The following is a 16687-nucleotide window of genomic DNA, read 5'->3' on the forward strand; positions in this document are numbered from 1 at the left end:
ATTAACACTTTTGCACTCAGTGTTGGACTGTGGCCTCTACATGCCATCCAAAAGTGCGATATGGCCCTTGGCTGAGGGAAATACAGATCACTGTATAATTTTAATAAGTATACTGTCCATATATTTTATCTGTTTTATATACAGTACATTTATCAGAATGCCAGCATGAGAGTAATAAAAATGAGTGAATTCAAGATTTGGTTGGAAATCCTACACTTTTTATTTAAAGAGAGGACATTCCAAAAGATCAATAGTTTCTGAATACCTTCTTTATTAAACGTATAGTCATACATTAAAAGGGTTGTATGGGAGCAAGAATCCAAAATGGTTGCTCTTACCTGTGCTGATTTGTTGTGAAAGAGTTAAAATAAAATTCACAGAGGAAGGTCCAATTGAGTTGATTGCTAGAATTTTAACAGAATGTATATCTTCAGACCATGAAAAAGTATAAGTAGTGTCATTTTCTACATAGTCAGACCAAGCCATATTTTCTGAGGTATTATGCTCTACTACATAGTCTAGGACACTACATAAAGAAAGATTCTTCATCAGTGGCTGTAAAAAAATACATATATATTAGATATTTTGTATTGCAGTTGAAACTAAAGTTTATATTTTTTTTAAATAATACAGGAGAAGATATTTGATTCATTTCCTACAAATGTTAACTTTCACAGTCTTATATAGCCAATTAGGTCAGAAATTAAACTAATTTGCTGAGAAATCAAGAATTTTAAACTGATTTTTTCAAAGTGCACTGGAGGTTTTTAAAGTGTGAAAGCAATTAGATGGATTTCTAATTTAGTAAACTATCTGTGTTGGTTCCATATTTCTAAGAATTCTGATTGGAAACACTTGTTAGTTTAGACAGGCAGACTGTTTTTGGTTTAAGGCATTGGGTAGAATCCAGTGGCATGGGAACAGACTTCTGCTCATACAAGAGAATATTCTCTCCTTCTCTGCAACAGCCATGTATCCTCAGGATCTAATCTTTAGACCTGGGAATCCTTTGGAGCAAATTTTGAAATCATGTAGAATATTGCAAGGAGAAGGAAGAACTGTTTGGCTTTAGGGTTTATTTGCATTAACTGTTGACATTGCAAGTACAGTTGTACCTGTTCAACTTTTTAAAAGGTTGTAGGATTTTAAAGAACCATGCTATAAATTTGCTAATGAGCTGATTTTGATAATGAATTTGTTTGGATCATGCATCCCTGAAAGGCAACGCAAACCTGAATTATGCCTATCACAAATAGAAATGAAAAAAATTCTACCTTTAATTCCTTTGAAAACGAATTTACAAATTCTATTCCAAGGCAACTTTTAGCATTAAAGCCTACTAGGATTTATTTTTTTCCTGAATCAAAGCTTAATCAAAAATAGTTCTGAGAAAACATACACTTCGGAAAGTTGCGTGTAAACAATAATAATTACATTGTGGAACTTCAACTTTTAAAAAACTTCCCCTTTTCTATTTTTAAAAAAAGGTTCTTGATTAATATATGTTAAGAATTGTGTAAATCAGGACACTACATAAAATGTCTTCTTTATATTTTTAACTAATTGAAAGAGAAAGCCAAATTGACTATTATCCCACCAACATTAACAGTAAAGGAATTGCAGTTTTAGCTAGTTTGATATATCTAATTGTAAGGAATAATAGAGCATTACAAAAAATTAGATGTTGAGCAGCTGCTTCTTCTTCTCAGACTTACCTTCCAAAGCAAAGTGACATTTTTCTGATTCATAATGGGATCTTCATTAATAACTCTCCAGAATTCCGGTCCTCTCAAAGGAGCTGAAAAAATAATGCATATTTCAAATTGTTTACATACAACTTGTTCTAAATGAAAAGCATATAGGTAATATAGCATATAGCCAAAAGCAAATAGGTAATATACTGACCTTTGATATCCTTAACAACTGTATAAGCAGATCTGCTCCAATCACTCCAATAGCCAATTCCTTCAGTCATCCTGCAGCGCACCTGTATAATGTAAACTATGCAGGGATCTTGTACTGCAATACTCACAGAGCTAACTGATACAGCAGGAACTTCCTGAATCTATAAAAAAAGCAAAGAAACCTAAACAATAATAATAAAGTAATTTTTGAGTGGCTAAAGCCAAGATTGGATATCTATTAAATATTCTAGAGAAAAGAAACACATCACAATTGTTCTTTTTCCTCCCAAAATGAACCAGACACTAATAAAACTAACAGAACAATCCTAAGTAAAGAAGTAGTTTGCATCAAATCAGAACATACCTTCCAGTTAATGTCTTCTCCGCTAGTCACATATCGAACTTGAAACTGAAGGTCATTCTTTGGAAGTTCAGGGTTCTTCCAACTCACATTCAGTTGCCCAGTGTCCTCTGTAATCTCAGCTTTGACACTGAAGGGAGAGAATGGCTTCACTAGAAAGGTGAACAAAAGAAATTTGGCTGACTTACTGAATATCTCCCTTGGATACCTATGCATTGGTTCTTCCCTATTGCATTTCACTAAAGCAATGTATCCTGCAATTTATAAAAACATGCGTTTGTCATACTTTAATTGTAAGCAATTGCAGTAATAACCTGTTGCCTTAAAAATAAGTTCCTTCTCATGAAAAACTCCTTCTGTGATTCTTTCTCACCCAATCTAGAATTAACTCATGACCACTATGTTAAACTTGTGCCAAAATCTAGAGGACAGCATTGCTTCTCCAAGGTTTTTCTAGTGTTCTTACATTTTTGGAAGAAATATAATATCTAGCTTCTCAATAATCTGGTAAAGACTAATAGCTGAAAAATACTGGGTTGCCCAATTCTAAAGATTTTATGGAATTGGATTTCTGATGTTATACTTCCAAGACCAGCAGTCAGGCATTGCACAGTGATACATGAAGAAGAGTGGTTACCAAACTATTAACATATAGGCAGGGCAAGAAGCAATGGATGGAAACTTATCAAGGACAGAAGTAACCTAGAACTAAGAAGAAATTTCCTTAAACAACAATTAATCAGTGGAATAACTTGCCTCCAGAAGTTGTGAATGCTCTAACACTGGAAGTTTTTAAGAAAAGATTGGACAACCATATGTCTGAAATAGTATAGTGTTTCCTGCCTAGGCAGGAGGCTGGATTAGAAGACCTCCAAGGTCCCTTGCAAGTGTGTTACTCTATTCTATTCTATTCTATTCTGTTCTATTCTATTCTATTCTATTCTATATGATACAGATGCAAGACAGGAGTAGTATTCACTTACCTTCATCACCGGTTTGCAAATGTGGGTGCGCGAGCGCATGTGCTCGCTTTGCTTGCGTGCAACACCTCTGCACATGCGCAGGACCTTCTGCGCATGTGCAGAGCATCAAAAACAAGATGTGATGACATCCGAGCAGGAAGGCAGAGCCTCCCGCAGCCACCGCTACTGGTTTGCCCAAACCGGATAGAACCGGCTGAATACCACCACTGATGCAAGATCTAATTAAAAATCATTTTGTTTTCAAATTAATTTAAGTAAATTTTACAATAATTTATTCAGGAAGCCAATTATGTTTGGTGGCTTTTAGAAATGCAACATGTATAAACCTGTTCAGTAAAGATGATTGGTTCAAACTGCTCAGAAAATCACAGCAACCGTTGCTGATCTTCAGCAATGCTAGAAAGTAATCATAATCTCAGGCCCATGTAAGGCAATGGGGTGGATTTATAAAGTAAATATGTATTATTTTTTCCTCCTTATAACACGTCATTGTCCCATTTTCTCTTTCTTCACCACCTTCCCGGCAGGCTGACTCATGCCCAATACTGGAGAACCGTAAGGGAAATGCTCAGAACAAAGAACTGAAGGCAGGTAAAGCTGGGGACAAAGAGAAGTTTAACTACTCCTGTACACACATCTCTTTCTTGATGTTAAAATGAGGCGTCTTTCATGTGCTGCTTTAAAGGTGAAAGGAGCAAACAAAAAACACTGCAGCCTTTGTTGTATCTGTAGCTGCAACAGAACTGAATCTCCAAAACCAACCTTTAAATCAGGGGTCTCCAACCTTGGCAACTTTAAGCCTAGAGGACTTCAACTCCCAGAATTCCCCAGCCAGCAAAGGAATTCTGGGAGTTGAAGTCCTCTAGGCTTAAAGTTGCCAAGGTTGGAGACCCCTGATTTAAATGACCATTCAAGGCCTTATGATCTTGTTATTGAATCGTGTAATATGACTCTTGAGCCAAAATAATCTGTTCTATATATCACCTCCCTATCTATCAACATGGAAATGTAATAAAAACATGTTAGAAATAAAAACTTATTTTAAATGTTTATTAAAAGGCCTGATAATTCATTGCAATTTCATATGCATTTAATTTTCTTTCAGTTTTAATAAAAACAGCTATCTTTATCTTCCACACAGACTGACCAAATAATTAAAATGGCCAATTGAAAGGAATACTTTGGAGGAGGAATATGAAAAAATAAAAAAAAATTCAACCAAATAGTATATATGTAAGCAGCAGCAATTACATTTTTATAATTACAGATTGAAATATAGGATACATCTTAAAAGGAATGTTGTATTGCAGCTTGCATTAGCTGTATTATACACCTTAAAAGGGACGCAAAAACCTAAAATTTCTATTTCCCTTTCATTCATACATTTAAAAAGCTGTTTTGCAAACTGTCTTTTTCCTTGGAAATGAAATTTGTTGCAAGCCCTTAAAGAGTTATATTTGAACATGTACAGTATAACATGCAGATTCAACAATAGCAGCCCTCATCTCAAAGTCAAAACTCAGGCTCTGGGATACAGTATGTTATAGTATGTAAAGTAGTCTTTATCACAAGAAAATCAGTTTGGTGTAGTTATCAAGATATCAGGATAGAAATTGGGAGACAGAAAGCACAAAGTCAGCTGGGTAACCTTGGGCCAGTCATTCTCTCTCGGCACTAAGAAGTAAGCGCTGGCCAGGGGTGAAATGCTCCCATTTCGGACCGGATCACTAGATCCGGTAGCGATGGTGGGGAGTGGTTCAGAGAACCGGTAACAAAAATCCATGCCCACCCCCCCATGCCCAGCTGAGCTGCGCGATCATCAGAGTTTTTTTTTTACTTTTTTACTTTTTTTCTTTTTCTTTTAAAAGTAAAAAAAAGGCCTCTGATGATCACGCAGCTCAGCTGGGATCGTCAGAACCTTTTAAAAGCATTTTTTCTACAACCTCTTCAGCTGAAGAAGTTGTAAAAAAATGCTTTTAAAAGGCTCTGATGATCCCAGCTGAGTTGCCTGATTGTCAGAGCCTTTTTTTTCTTTTAAAGGCAAAAAAAATTCTTTTAAAAGAAAACAAAAGCCTCTGACGATCAGGCAACTCAGCTGGGATCATCAGAGCCTTTTAAAAGCATTTTTTTGCAATCTCTTTGGCCACAGAGGTTGTAGAAAAAATGCTTTTAAAAGTAAAAAAAAAAAAGTTGGCCATGCCCACCCAGTCACATTACCCCCACCACCACCAAGCCACACACAGAGAACTGGTAGTAACAAATTTTACATTTCACCACTGGCAAACCACTTCTGAAAGCCTTGACAAAAATACTACTTGGATTTGTTTAGGCACAAGTCAAAATCAACTGTGACTTAGAAACATACCCCCCAAAAGGGGGGATTTATGATGTGAAATCACAACCCCCATGTCAATCTTCCCTTCACCTGTCCTCTCCTCTGGTTGGTGCTTGTACTGTGAAGATAACAGAGAAGAAGAAAAAGAAAGAGGAGGACTTGGAAGAAGAGTTGGAGAAGGAGATATCTTCAAATCAATTTAGGCCACAATCCATTGTTGGAAATCCCTTTCACTTACCTACTTCTTTTGGAAGGACACATACTGGCTTTGATGTAATTGTTCCCAGTGAGTGCTTAATCTCTATCCACATAGTGTATCCAGACAGAAGGTAAAAGGGTTGAAAGATGCACTCATAAACATTATTCTTAAGCAAATTGCATTCTTTCACCTCTGAATCTGTATGCATGCTTGGAGACTCTGAACAGTATATATCGTTCCTTAAAATAATAAAAAAACAATACATAGAAAACTTCGCACTTAAGATCACATAAATACTGTAATATAACTTCTTCATGAAAAAAAATGTAAATGATAAAACATAGTCTTCACATAACCTGCAGTTTTTTAATTACAAAATTTGTAGTTAACTATTTCAGCTTACTCAGCTAAAATAAACAATTTTATTTATGTATTCATTTATTTGTAAAATGTATATGTCATTGAATGTTATTTCAGCATATCTCCCTGAAATAAAGCTATCTATTATAATACATTAAGATGTAAACAAAATCCTTAGGCAAATGCCTGGAAAATCTATTTGCATCTCAGAATTTCTCATTTTAGATCATCAGCACCATTGTCTCAAGTCTAATGAACGAACAAGCCTGAAGCTCATTCTAACTATACACATTTTGCTATAATGTTTGAGGCTACTGGCTTCATTACATTTGAGGCTGAGTTTCTCCATACTGCCATTTCAGTCAGATGGGAAGTCAATTATGTCAAGTACTGGAAGACATTTGGCATGTGTCATCTTACCAGAACCTGAGTACACACAGCTGGTGTACTCATGGTTGATTACTTGATTGTTGTTATTAGTCATGAAAGATATTGCCTCTTTAACCAAGCCACAGATTTTTAGCCTCTTTGAAAATAGGCAGGTCATTCAGTTTTATATTTACTTTTTGGTAATCCACCAGAAAAAAAATAAACCTCACAGTTTGATGTAAAGCCTGCTAAAATCAGTGGGAATGCTGATAGTGATAATGAATAGGATCTGTGAGGAAATGAATAAATGTCTCTACAAGACATCACACTAAAGAAAGGAACTGCCATCAATCTAGTTTCTCTCTGCGTTGATGAAAAACTAAATGTGGCAGGTACATAATATGTTTACTTTCATTCATGTTTTCTCTTTCTTTTGCAGACTTTGGAGATGGAGGGGTGGGAAATTGAATTATTGGTTTCATAGTGCTGACTGGTGACATAATCTCTATGTGAAAGAGTACACATGAACAAAGATTATTAAGGGCTATATTGCAATTAGAAAAGAGGGACAGAGACAGAGATCACTTCTAGTACACAAGGAACTTTGTAAAACTTATTCGTGTTCATCTTCACAATGACTCTAAGAAACAGGTCAATATTAATCTCATTTTGAGAATGGGAAACAGAGGTTGAAGAAAGGAAGGTGATTTCAACAGCAGTTTGCAAAAGCTAATATCCAATGCTGCCACAATACTAAGCCAAGGAGCCTTAAGGCAAATGTAATACATACTCCTTTCCCTGGCAAAAGACCTAAGACTAAATTTATTGATTTTAAATGAAACTCGTTTTTTTCCTCTAAGATGCTCAGAACTGTATTTGCAGCTTAACAATAAAACTATGAGTATATTAGGCTGTGAGACAATGACTAAGACAAGATAGTTCAGAGGTCTTCACAGTTAAGCCAAATTTGAATCTGCAACATCTTAGTTGCTACCAGAAATGTCCGCAGGGAGATCAAGGGAAGGCAAATTATGAAAACACCTTCCAACATTTTCAAGAAAGAATTAGATCCTGTGGATGCTTCTGGTCACCATGTTATATGACTTATTTGTTAAAGTGTCAGTCCGTGATTGAAAGCCAGTTTATCTCCCCCAGAACATATTATCTAGGAGCTCTGGTCAGCAGGTGCTGTTTAGAGCTAAAAGGTAGCAGTTGAAGTAGCACGCCACTGGATTGATTCACATTAGAATGAAGAATTAAGATACCCAAGGGTCAGTCCTGATCATCCTTCACTTCGATGACGATAGGAAAAATATTTATTTATTTATTTATTTATTTTATTTATTTTATTATGAAATTTATTTGCCGCCCATCTTGTGTTCAACGACTCTGGGTGGCTTACAACATAAAAACGTTTAAAAACAAATACATTTCATAATAAATAAATACAAATAAACATTATTTTTCAGAAAGGAAAGGTTTTATTGTATAAGAGGAAGACCTGGGGATTCAAGGACATTGGGGACTATGTTACATTCTTTAATACATTAAATTCCCCTAGAAAACTTGGATTAAGTAACCTAAGCCCAAAGAATAATCTTGGCAAGCTACTGTATCTTCATGATTGAGTTGAATTAATAAAGCCGGGGTTATCAAATCTGCAGGTAACACAAAATTTGATAGTTTAATTCATATCCCAGACAATCAAACTGGTTACCAAAACTGGTAAACTGATTACTTTAAAAAGTGATAGTTCTTTAAACTATCATCTATACATTACATTTACACATGAGTTATATATTTGCACAAAGACCTGTGGAGAACTTCTTAAAGTTTACAGAATCATATCCATTACATACAACTTCACTAGGCACCACTTTCACTAAAACCAAGAAATGACTTCAAAGGAACAGAGAGGACTGCAACCAGGTAGAAGGATGAGTTCCATAAGATAAAGTATAGTTGATTACCATTTGACCAAGAAGTCAATGTGGAGCTTGTAATAATTTTATAATATCTTGAGGAAAATTTCTGAAGAACTCAAAATATTAGCACATTCATTCATTTGTGCCCTAAGGAAAGTACTGCCTCAGCAAGTGGCAGCACCTAGCTGACCTGCTGTTGATTCAATACCTATGTAAGATTGGGCCTGGTTTGACCTACATGGAATATCAGTGGTACAATAAGATTGGTATATTTAAAAAAATACTGCAGGAGGTAATTTATTTATTGATTTATTTTTTATTATTATTTGCATTTATATCCCACCCTTCTCCAAAGACTCAGGGCAGCTTACACTATGTTAGCAATAGTCTTCATTCTATTTGTATATTTATATACAAAGTCAACTTATTGCCCCCCCCAACAATCTGGGTCCTCATTTTACCTACCTTATAAAGGATGGAAGGCTGAGTCAACCTTGGGCCTGGTGGGACTAGAACCTGCAGTAATTGCAGGCAGCTGCTGTTAATAACAGACTGCATTAGCAGCCTGAGCCACAGAGGTTCAGGGAAAACACATATTTAATTGCATGAAAACTGCATGGACATGTCCCAAGTTACAGTGAATTATCTTGATAGGAGGAACATCTCAGCAATGGATGGTTCCAATCCAGCTAAATATATTTAGTAATTTATTAAATTGAATATTTTTAAAATATCTTTCACCTCTAGAAAGTGAGCAGAATTAGCACTATTACAACAAGGATTGTGATCAGAGTGCGAGAAGCAGTGTCATGAATAAAGCCTGCAATCCATGTTGGTATTGATAGGGCTGAATTTCAAAAGGGTCACAAAATATCTCTACTTCTGCTGTTCAAAAACCAAAATTTGGGACCTTAATAGTGTTCATCAGATATTTGGTCTCAAAACTGGGCCGGGATAGCTCAGGCAATAGAGAAGCCTGTTATTAGAACACAAAGCCTGCAATTACTGCAGGTTCGAGCCCGGCCCAAGGTTGACTCAGCCTTCCACCCTTTATATGGTAGGTAAAATGAGGACCCAGATTGTTGGGGGGGCAATAAGTTGACTTTGTAAAAAATATACAAATAGAATGAGACTATTGCCTTATACATTGTAAGCCGCCCTGAGTCTTCGGAGAAGGGCGGGGTATAAATGTAAACAAAAAAAAACACAACTGCAATTCCCAGAGTATCTAAATTATGTTTAACCATGCTCTCTGAAATTTTGAGAGTTGCACTTACCTCTGAGAGTATCAGATTTGAAAAGGCTATTTTAAAGGGCACAGAATTCAGTTTTTCCACTTAAATCACATCCAACCTTTCTTTTAATGAACAGTTCCATATCACTGTATAGGATTTTCCTCAACCCTGTACTAACTTGAGCTTTGAAAGAAATAGCTTTTCAAAAATACTATATTGAAATGCATGTATACCTGTAGTATCTTAACAGCAAAGTACTCTCCAAAAGTATTGGATCTGGGTTGATGGACCAGGAACACGCCATTTTTTGTAAGTTGCCATAGGTTTCACATGTGATATTGATATTAGCATCTATTTGAAAGACAGCATTAGTGAATATGCAAACAAAGAATAAGGGTTCATCAACATTTATAATTGTAGAAACAATCTGATATATTACCTATGATGTATAGTTCAGCGTAACGGTGATTACATTCCTTATTTTCATTACAACAGTATAAAGCATTAAAAAGAAATTTTCCTCCAGGCTTCATTGCAGGCAAGTTGGTAAGTGTAACTTTGCTAGTGTAGTCATTCACAAAAGTGTACTGGCTACTTGGGATTTCTTTTGCTAAATTCAACCACCAGACTATCTTCTTCGATGAGATAATTTTGTCTTTGGTTTTATAAACACAATAAAAAGAAATGTTTGTTCCAACACTTGCTAGGAGTTTGGGAGGGAAATACATGACATCTATTAAAAACAAAAGAAACAAGCCTTATAATATTTTAAACAATTTTTATAACATTATTCTTTATAAAAACAACCACAAATGTTGGATTTTTTAACAACACGTTTCCCATGTTATTTTTTTATTACTTTGTAATATACTTTATAATTCTTTCTCACTAATCAAGTTTCAAATTTCAACACAAGAAAAAGGCAGTCCTCTCTCAGATTAGATCATGAGCATCCACGTTTTTGGTTTGCCTAGGCCACACTGAATGAAGAGGAATTGTCTTGGACCTCATATAAAATATATAATATAGTTGATGTATATAAAATCACATCATAATATTAAAAGTTTACAAACTTGTGGGGTCATGTTACTAGCTATCCAGGGCCACATGAAGGCCATGGGCCATGGGTTGAACATCCCTGAATTACATTATATGCTCTTCCTCCTTAGTTATGAAAGACGATGCCCCAAACTTTAGAATTCATTGATTCCAAATGTGCATTTTAATCCCTCCTTTCAATTATTCTATAATGTGACAAAAACAGCCATTAGCCCACCATTCCTTTAGCTTTAATTCATTATTGTGGGCATCTATTCAGGATCCATTTGATACGTTTGGAATCTGTAATGTATAACATCTTGTATGCCATTCAAGATCTTTAGATTGGGATCTATTACAGATATTGTAAAAATAAACAAATAAATTTTAATTTCTCATGGGCCATGATGCGGAGTGTGTGTGTGTATCTATGTGTGTAGGCTTCTTTTACCCTTCTATAACTTTTTACTATTTCTTCTATGTTTCTGTAGTTTTTAAATCTTTGTAAAATTTTCTTTTAATGATACGAATAATAAATAAAACATTTATTATCATCACTATCATTATTACTATTTTCAAAATTATACAAATACAAATCTATTTTAAAAATTGCAATTATTTAGAATAAATTCTCCATTTATCCAAATTAAGATTACATTGAAAGTTCATTTGAATCACAGTTCATGGTATTCTTACAAGAAAGATACTCTGATTTCAAATATTATGAACTATTATTTCATGCATAAATTGCATGTATCATGTCAAACTTGAACCTACTCAAAGTTTTTGTTTTTACTATAAGTGCTTCAAATTGTGTAACACACCAACATATACATAAGTGGCTTTATATTTTTCAAAGCAGTCAAATAAAATGATCTAATATCCTGGATTAATAACATTTTTTACGTGAAGGTACCTTGTAGATCCATGTTAAAAGGTGAGCTCCAATCACTCCAAAGACCTAATTCCTGATGGTTCTTGCACCGAACCTGAATTATATATGAAGATTCGAGTAACTCATTATTTATAATCAGCGATGTTCCCATGGTAATTTCAGCCACCTATTAAATTATATTTTTAAAAATAATAAGAATAATGCCGTTCTTTCGCTGAATTAATTAAAAATATAAAATCAGAGATGATAAAATGAAGCTAATAAAAAACAAAAGAGGGCTTATTTCTTGGTTTTAACACCTGACGTTATATAAAGTTTATGTGTTCAGAATGCAAAGGTTACATACATGCACTCCATGGGGACATTGTCCCCTTCCAATTTGATTGATAGAAAATGCTTTCAGTAATACAAAATGAAAATAAAGAGGATTGTGCAACATTTCACATATGCAGATAGAATTTGCTTCCTTAAACAAATCCATGCTAAACCTTAAACAGACCTTAAACCAAACCTTAAACAGATTTAAAGTACATTTAGGGAGTAGTATTTTTAGGAATATGTGCAATTGGGGGAGTAGATTGTAATCCCACTGCATCTCACTTAAAAGTATGTTTTCATGCTTGCATTGTGAGCTAATGAAATACAGGCAATCCTCAATTTATGACCTACAATTGAGTCCAAAATTTATGTTGTTAAGTGAGAAATTTGTTAAGTGAGTTTTGCTCCATTTTACAACGTTTCTTGTCACATCTGTTAAGTGAATTACTGAAGTTGTTAAATTAGTAACCTGGGATGCTCTAATGATCATAAGCGTAAAAAACGGTCATAAGTCACTTTTTCAGTGCTGTTGTAACTTTAAACTAAATGAACTGTTATAAGTCAAGGACTACCTGTATAATCCAATGAAAGTGAAGCATAATTAAATCTCTTTTATTTTGAAGTATTAAATTTGTTAGTTTTAATCATTTCAATGCATAGGTATCCAGCACAAACCATTATAATGACACTTGGCCAATAAAAAATTCTATTCTATTCTATTCTATAATTGAAGGCTGGGTACAAATATCTGAAACGTATGGTTTGTGTATTGATATGACAATATCAATATGTATTTCCTCATTATTCTATCTTGCTACTGCCAAATGTAAAGTCATAGTTACAAGAAAACTATTATTCTCCATATACTGAATAACTATTTATATTGCATAGTTCATTTTTCAGCTTCTCAGAAATATAAGATTGATTAATCTTAAATTAAGGTTGCCAAATTTACAGTGACTCTTAAACCTATTTTATAAGAGGCGCAGAATAAGGAATTTGTCTCACCTGTTGAAAACTTTTAGTTGAGTTTGTAAAACATTTCACTTCGTACAGAAATAAATTGGATTTAGATGCTGGTTGAGACCAAGAGATTTTTATTTGTCCTGTGTCTGTCATTTCAACTTGCAGATATAACGGAGGGTCAGGTTTTACTGCAAAATAGTATGATAAACAATATGCCTTAAACACATTTATTTACAGTAATATTTTAAGCTTGCTAAAATGTTTGTTTTAATTTAATCATCTCTGTTTGTGTATACAAATATTTTATTTACAGAGGTTCAAATATTTTTAAATAACACAGTTAATATCTAGAGCATCTTTTTCAATCAATTTCACCTTAAGTAAGAAAGAGTACTCTATTGGCTCATGTTCCAGTTAAACAAAACAATTTCAACATACAATATGTATAAATGCCTTGGTGAATTGTGGTTGTGGTCTGAAACAGTTGTGGCTGGAGTTTGTTCAGTATCCAAAGGAAGCAAAGTAATAATTAAAATTCTCATATTATTTACTATGTCAAAGTTTGAAAGGAAGATTTCCCATACCAGGCAATAGGTTTGGTAGAAAAAGAACAAAAGTAGGTATTTTTAAAAAAAAGATGAATAATATAAATAAATGACTAGGTTTTTCTAATTCATGGGATGGAAAGTTTAACAATATTCCCTTATATTAATGCTAACTCTAAAACTGCCACCTGTCTAGGTTGAAATCTGAATACAGATATTTAAGATCAAGTATCAAACAATATACAAATTATTATATAAGTAATTATAGAATTTGATAGTATTTATTTAAGGAGCTATAATATTAAATACTGTATGGTTTATCTAATTGTACCCTTAATTGGCCTGTATATTATAATAATCTCATTTATTTTCCATAAATTATATTCACATAATATATATTTGATCTGAATCACTGTTATGAGAAAATGATGTATAATTCTGTACTACTGATTTGAATATTCAACTTTTATCACTATTCTTGAATTTCATCTATAACTACATTTCTAGGTTTATTTTGAGAATCATTTCTTTCCAAATAAGCATACTAAAGCAATATAATTCAAACAATATGACAATACTTAAGACTGACATAATTCAAACATTATTCATATTATTAAAATATTTAATCATTTACAAATTATTCAAGATATTTGTAAAATGAGTGAAATGATGTACAATAACATACAATATATCAGTAAACCAGCAAGTATGATTAAAATATAAAAGGTCAATAAAATCAATATTTGCAATGGAGTTTACAGTAGATCATATGTAAAGTTTTGCTTAAAAATATTACTTATTCTTATGAATATATACAAGACTGCATTTCTAGTAATTCAGTACACACTGATTTATATTATGAACATTCCTGTGGCTGCTGCCTGAAAAAGTATGCACAAGGTTAAATCTTCATCTTGTATTAAAGAAAGAATCTCACTTCATGTGACTGATTTTTAAAAACTAACTGCCACTAGAAACTCTGCGCCTTGGAAGAGTAAGTTTAAAAGTGGAAGTTAACATCACAAAGCTCACTTTCGCAATTCCATTCCACAACAAAGTATAGCTAACTTTTATATAAAGTTATCTTAAGCCATATTTTTAAAAATAGATCCAAACCTTGCATCATTTGAAGTGATGTAACTGAATTATAACAAATGCTATTTTAGTTCTGCTAACTAGAAGATTTAAATATCTGACTACTGAATAATATGATTTACAGAAACATTGTGTAATTCCTGTAACTCCATCACGTTTCCCAAACATTAAACTATATTATAACTAATATAAAACACTCATTCTAAAAAATTTATAATAATTTACTAAACTAACATAATAAAAAACATTATTTATCTATTTGTATTATAATAAAATACAAAATAGTTCAGACAATGAGTAATTTTGAAGCATCTACTTATTAAGCCAGAAAGTATCAAAAGATTAAATGCAACTATCATCTGATTATATAAAACTCTGATTTAATTATATAGAAGTAAAATTAAGAAATCTAAATTACATTTTAATGAAACAAGCATTATATTAATACAGCTATCTTTCAGAATGTCAGCATCCCCTCAAAGTGAAATTGTATGTTTAAAAACATGATGTTTTTTATAAGAACTACAAGATCAATTTCCCTATTGTTATTCCATCAAGATATGTTGAAACTATAATTTCCACAATTGCTAGCAACCAATTCTGGGAGTTGCAGTTGGAGTATAACTAAGGGTACCATAGAATATAGTAGAATATTTTATTGGCCAACTGTGATTGGACACACAAGGAATTTGTCTCTTGTGCATAAGTTCTCAGTGTACAGACAAACAACAAAATAATATAATCATAAGATGCCAAAAAGAGAAGGTAGTAGAAAATATATTATTTTATTAGAAAGAACTGATATCTTTGACTTGTCAAATCTTCACACTCATTCTTCACACTGTGTTTTGTGCCACAGCATGGATTATGAAAAATAATATATTCTTCCTTGAATACAATTTTATTTATAATATAAATATAGTATAATATGAATTTAAATAATTTAAATTTACTTATATTAAGTCTGAGTGTCAGAATAGTGAGATGTCAAAGTACAAATCACAATATTCAATGAATGCTAGAGTTATAACTAATAATACTAATTCAATGTTTTAGGGAATTCATTCAGGACTAATATCACTAAACAGAATGACTGTTTTACTTCTAATTAAAGCATGTTGGGATGCTGAAAAAAAGATTTTAACATAAACATTTCGTTCTGTGCTGCCTTTCTCATTGCTTCATAGTTCTGAGAGAATCTATCCTTTAGAGTAAGTTTGACTTAGCCATGATGTACATCTATACCTATAAACCAAGATTGTCTTCATTACTGTGGAATTTCAAAAATAATTTTGGCTTAGTTTGACAGCTTGGCAAGCATGCTTGATGTTTTTGCTAATAGATCAAAACTTACCAATATCTATAGGCTTGACTGACATCAATGGTGACTGCAGTAATATATTTCCATTTGTGATCTTGAGCCACATAATGTAAATATGATTCAATTTTATTGAAGATATCTGACATTCATATGTTTGGGCTTTTAGAATATTACAGTGAATGGCTGTAGAATTTTCCTTTAGTAAATTTGTAGAAGCACTTTCCAGTGATGCATTTGTTCTGAAAAGAAAAGAAAACCAGGGATTTTCTTGTTATTTCTTTTACTAGATCATGCAAAGGACTTTATTAGAAATTCTGTAAATTGCTTGCATTATTTTTGCTATTCAAGAAATGAAAAAAAAAACCTGTGTTGTAAATGCCACAAAGTACTTTTACTTATACAAAGGCATGGTAAAAATGTGTAGCCATTTTATATAAATATAACAATCCATTCCAATTATATTATTAAAATACATTTCTACATCAATATCAATAAGCACTATCAAGCCATTACTGTGGCAGATGGAAAAACAAACATTTGAGTGATGGTGTGCCTGTACATTACAACTATCCCATTTTTATCCATTTCATCTATTTTATTTAAAATTGAAGAAAAATGTTCAAAAATATGAAATCTTCACTGATCCCAAACTGATCAGTCTATAGAACTCCCTCTCTTGTCCTGTAAGTGGTAAGTATGCTTGCTTGAAGGCCAGTTACTAATTTGCAATAAAATTCCTTTTGGAAAAAAATTTGAGAAACAAGAAAGGAGGCAGAGTGTCCAGGAAATTCACTCCACGGGGGGGGGGGAAAAACAAACCTTAGTGGCTTCTTGTCTC

General features: G+C 33.1%; 1 protein-coding gene across 1 annotated transcript in view; it reads right to left on the bottom strand.

The window, feature by feature from the left end:
* The window catches only part of LEPR (leptin receptor), a 69487-nt gene that overhangs the window by 14170 nt on the left and 38630 nt on the right, over positions 1-16687 (bottom strand). The window contains exons 5-14 of the mRNA XM_058178309.1: positions 15883-16088; positions 12931-13076; positions 11626-11770; positions 10111-10404; positions 9905-10022; positions 5822-6021; positions 2269-2417; positions 1906-2065; positions 1716-1798; positions 339-555 (exon numbers count right to left, since the gene is read on the bottom strand). Of these exons, the coding sequence (XP_058034292.1) occupies positions 339-555; positions 1716-1798; positions 1906-2065; positions 2269-2417; positions 5822-6021; positions 9905-10022; positions 10111-10404; positions 11626-11770; positions 12931-13076; positions 15883-16088 (1718 nt within the window). The remainder of the gene's footprint in view (positions 1-338; positions 556-1715; positions 1799-1905; positions 2066-2268; positions 2418-5821; positions 6022-9904; positions 10023-10110; positions 10405-11625; positions 11771-12930; positions 13077-15882; positions 16089-16687) is intronic.

This window comes from Ahaetulla prasina, chromosome 3 (assembly GCF_028640845.1).
Source record: "Ahaetulla prasina isolate Xishuangbanna chromosome 3, ASM2864084v1, whole genome shotgun sequence".
In the NCBI taxonomy this organism is placed as follows: domain Eukaryota; kingdom Metazoa; phylum Chordata; class Lepidosauria; order Squamata; family Colubridae; genus Ahaetulla; species Ahaetulla prasina.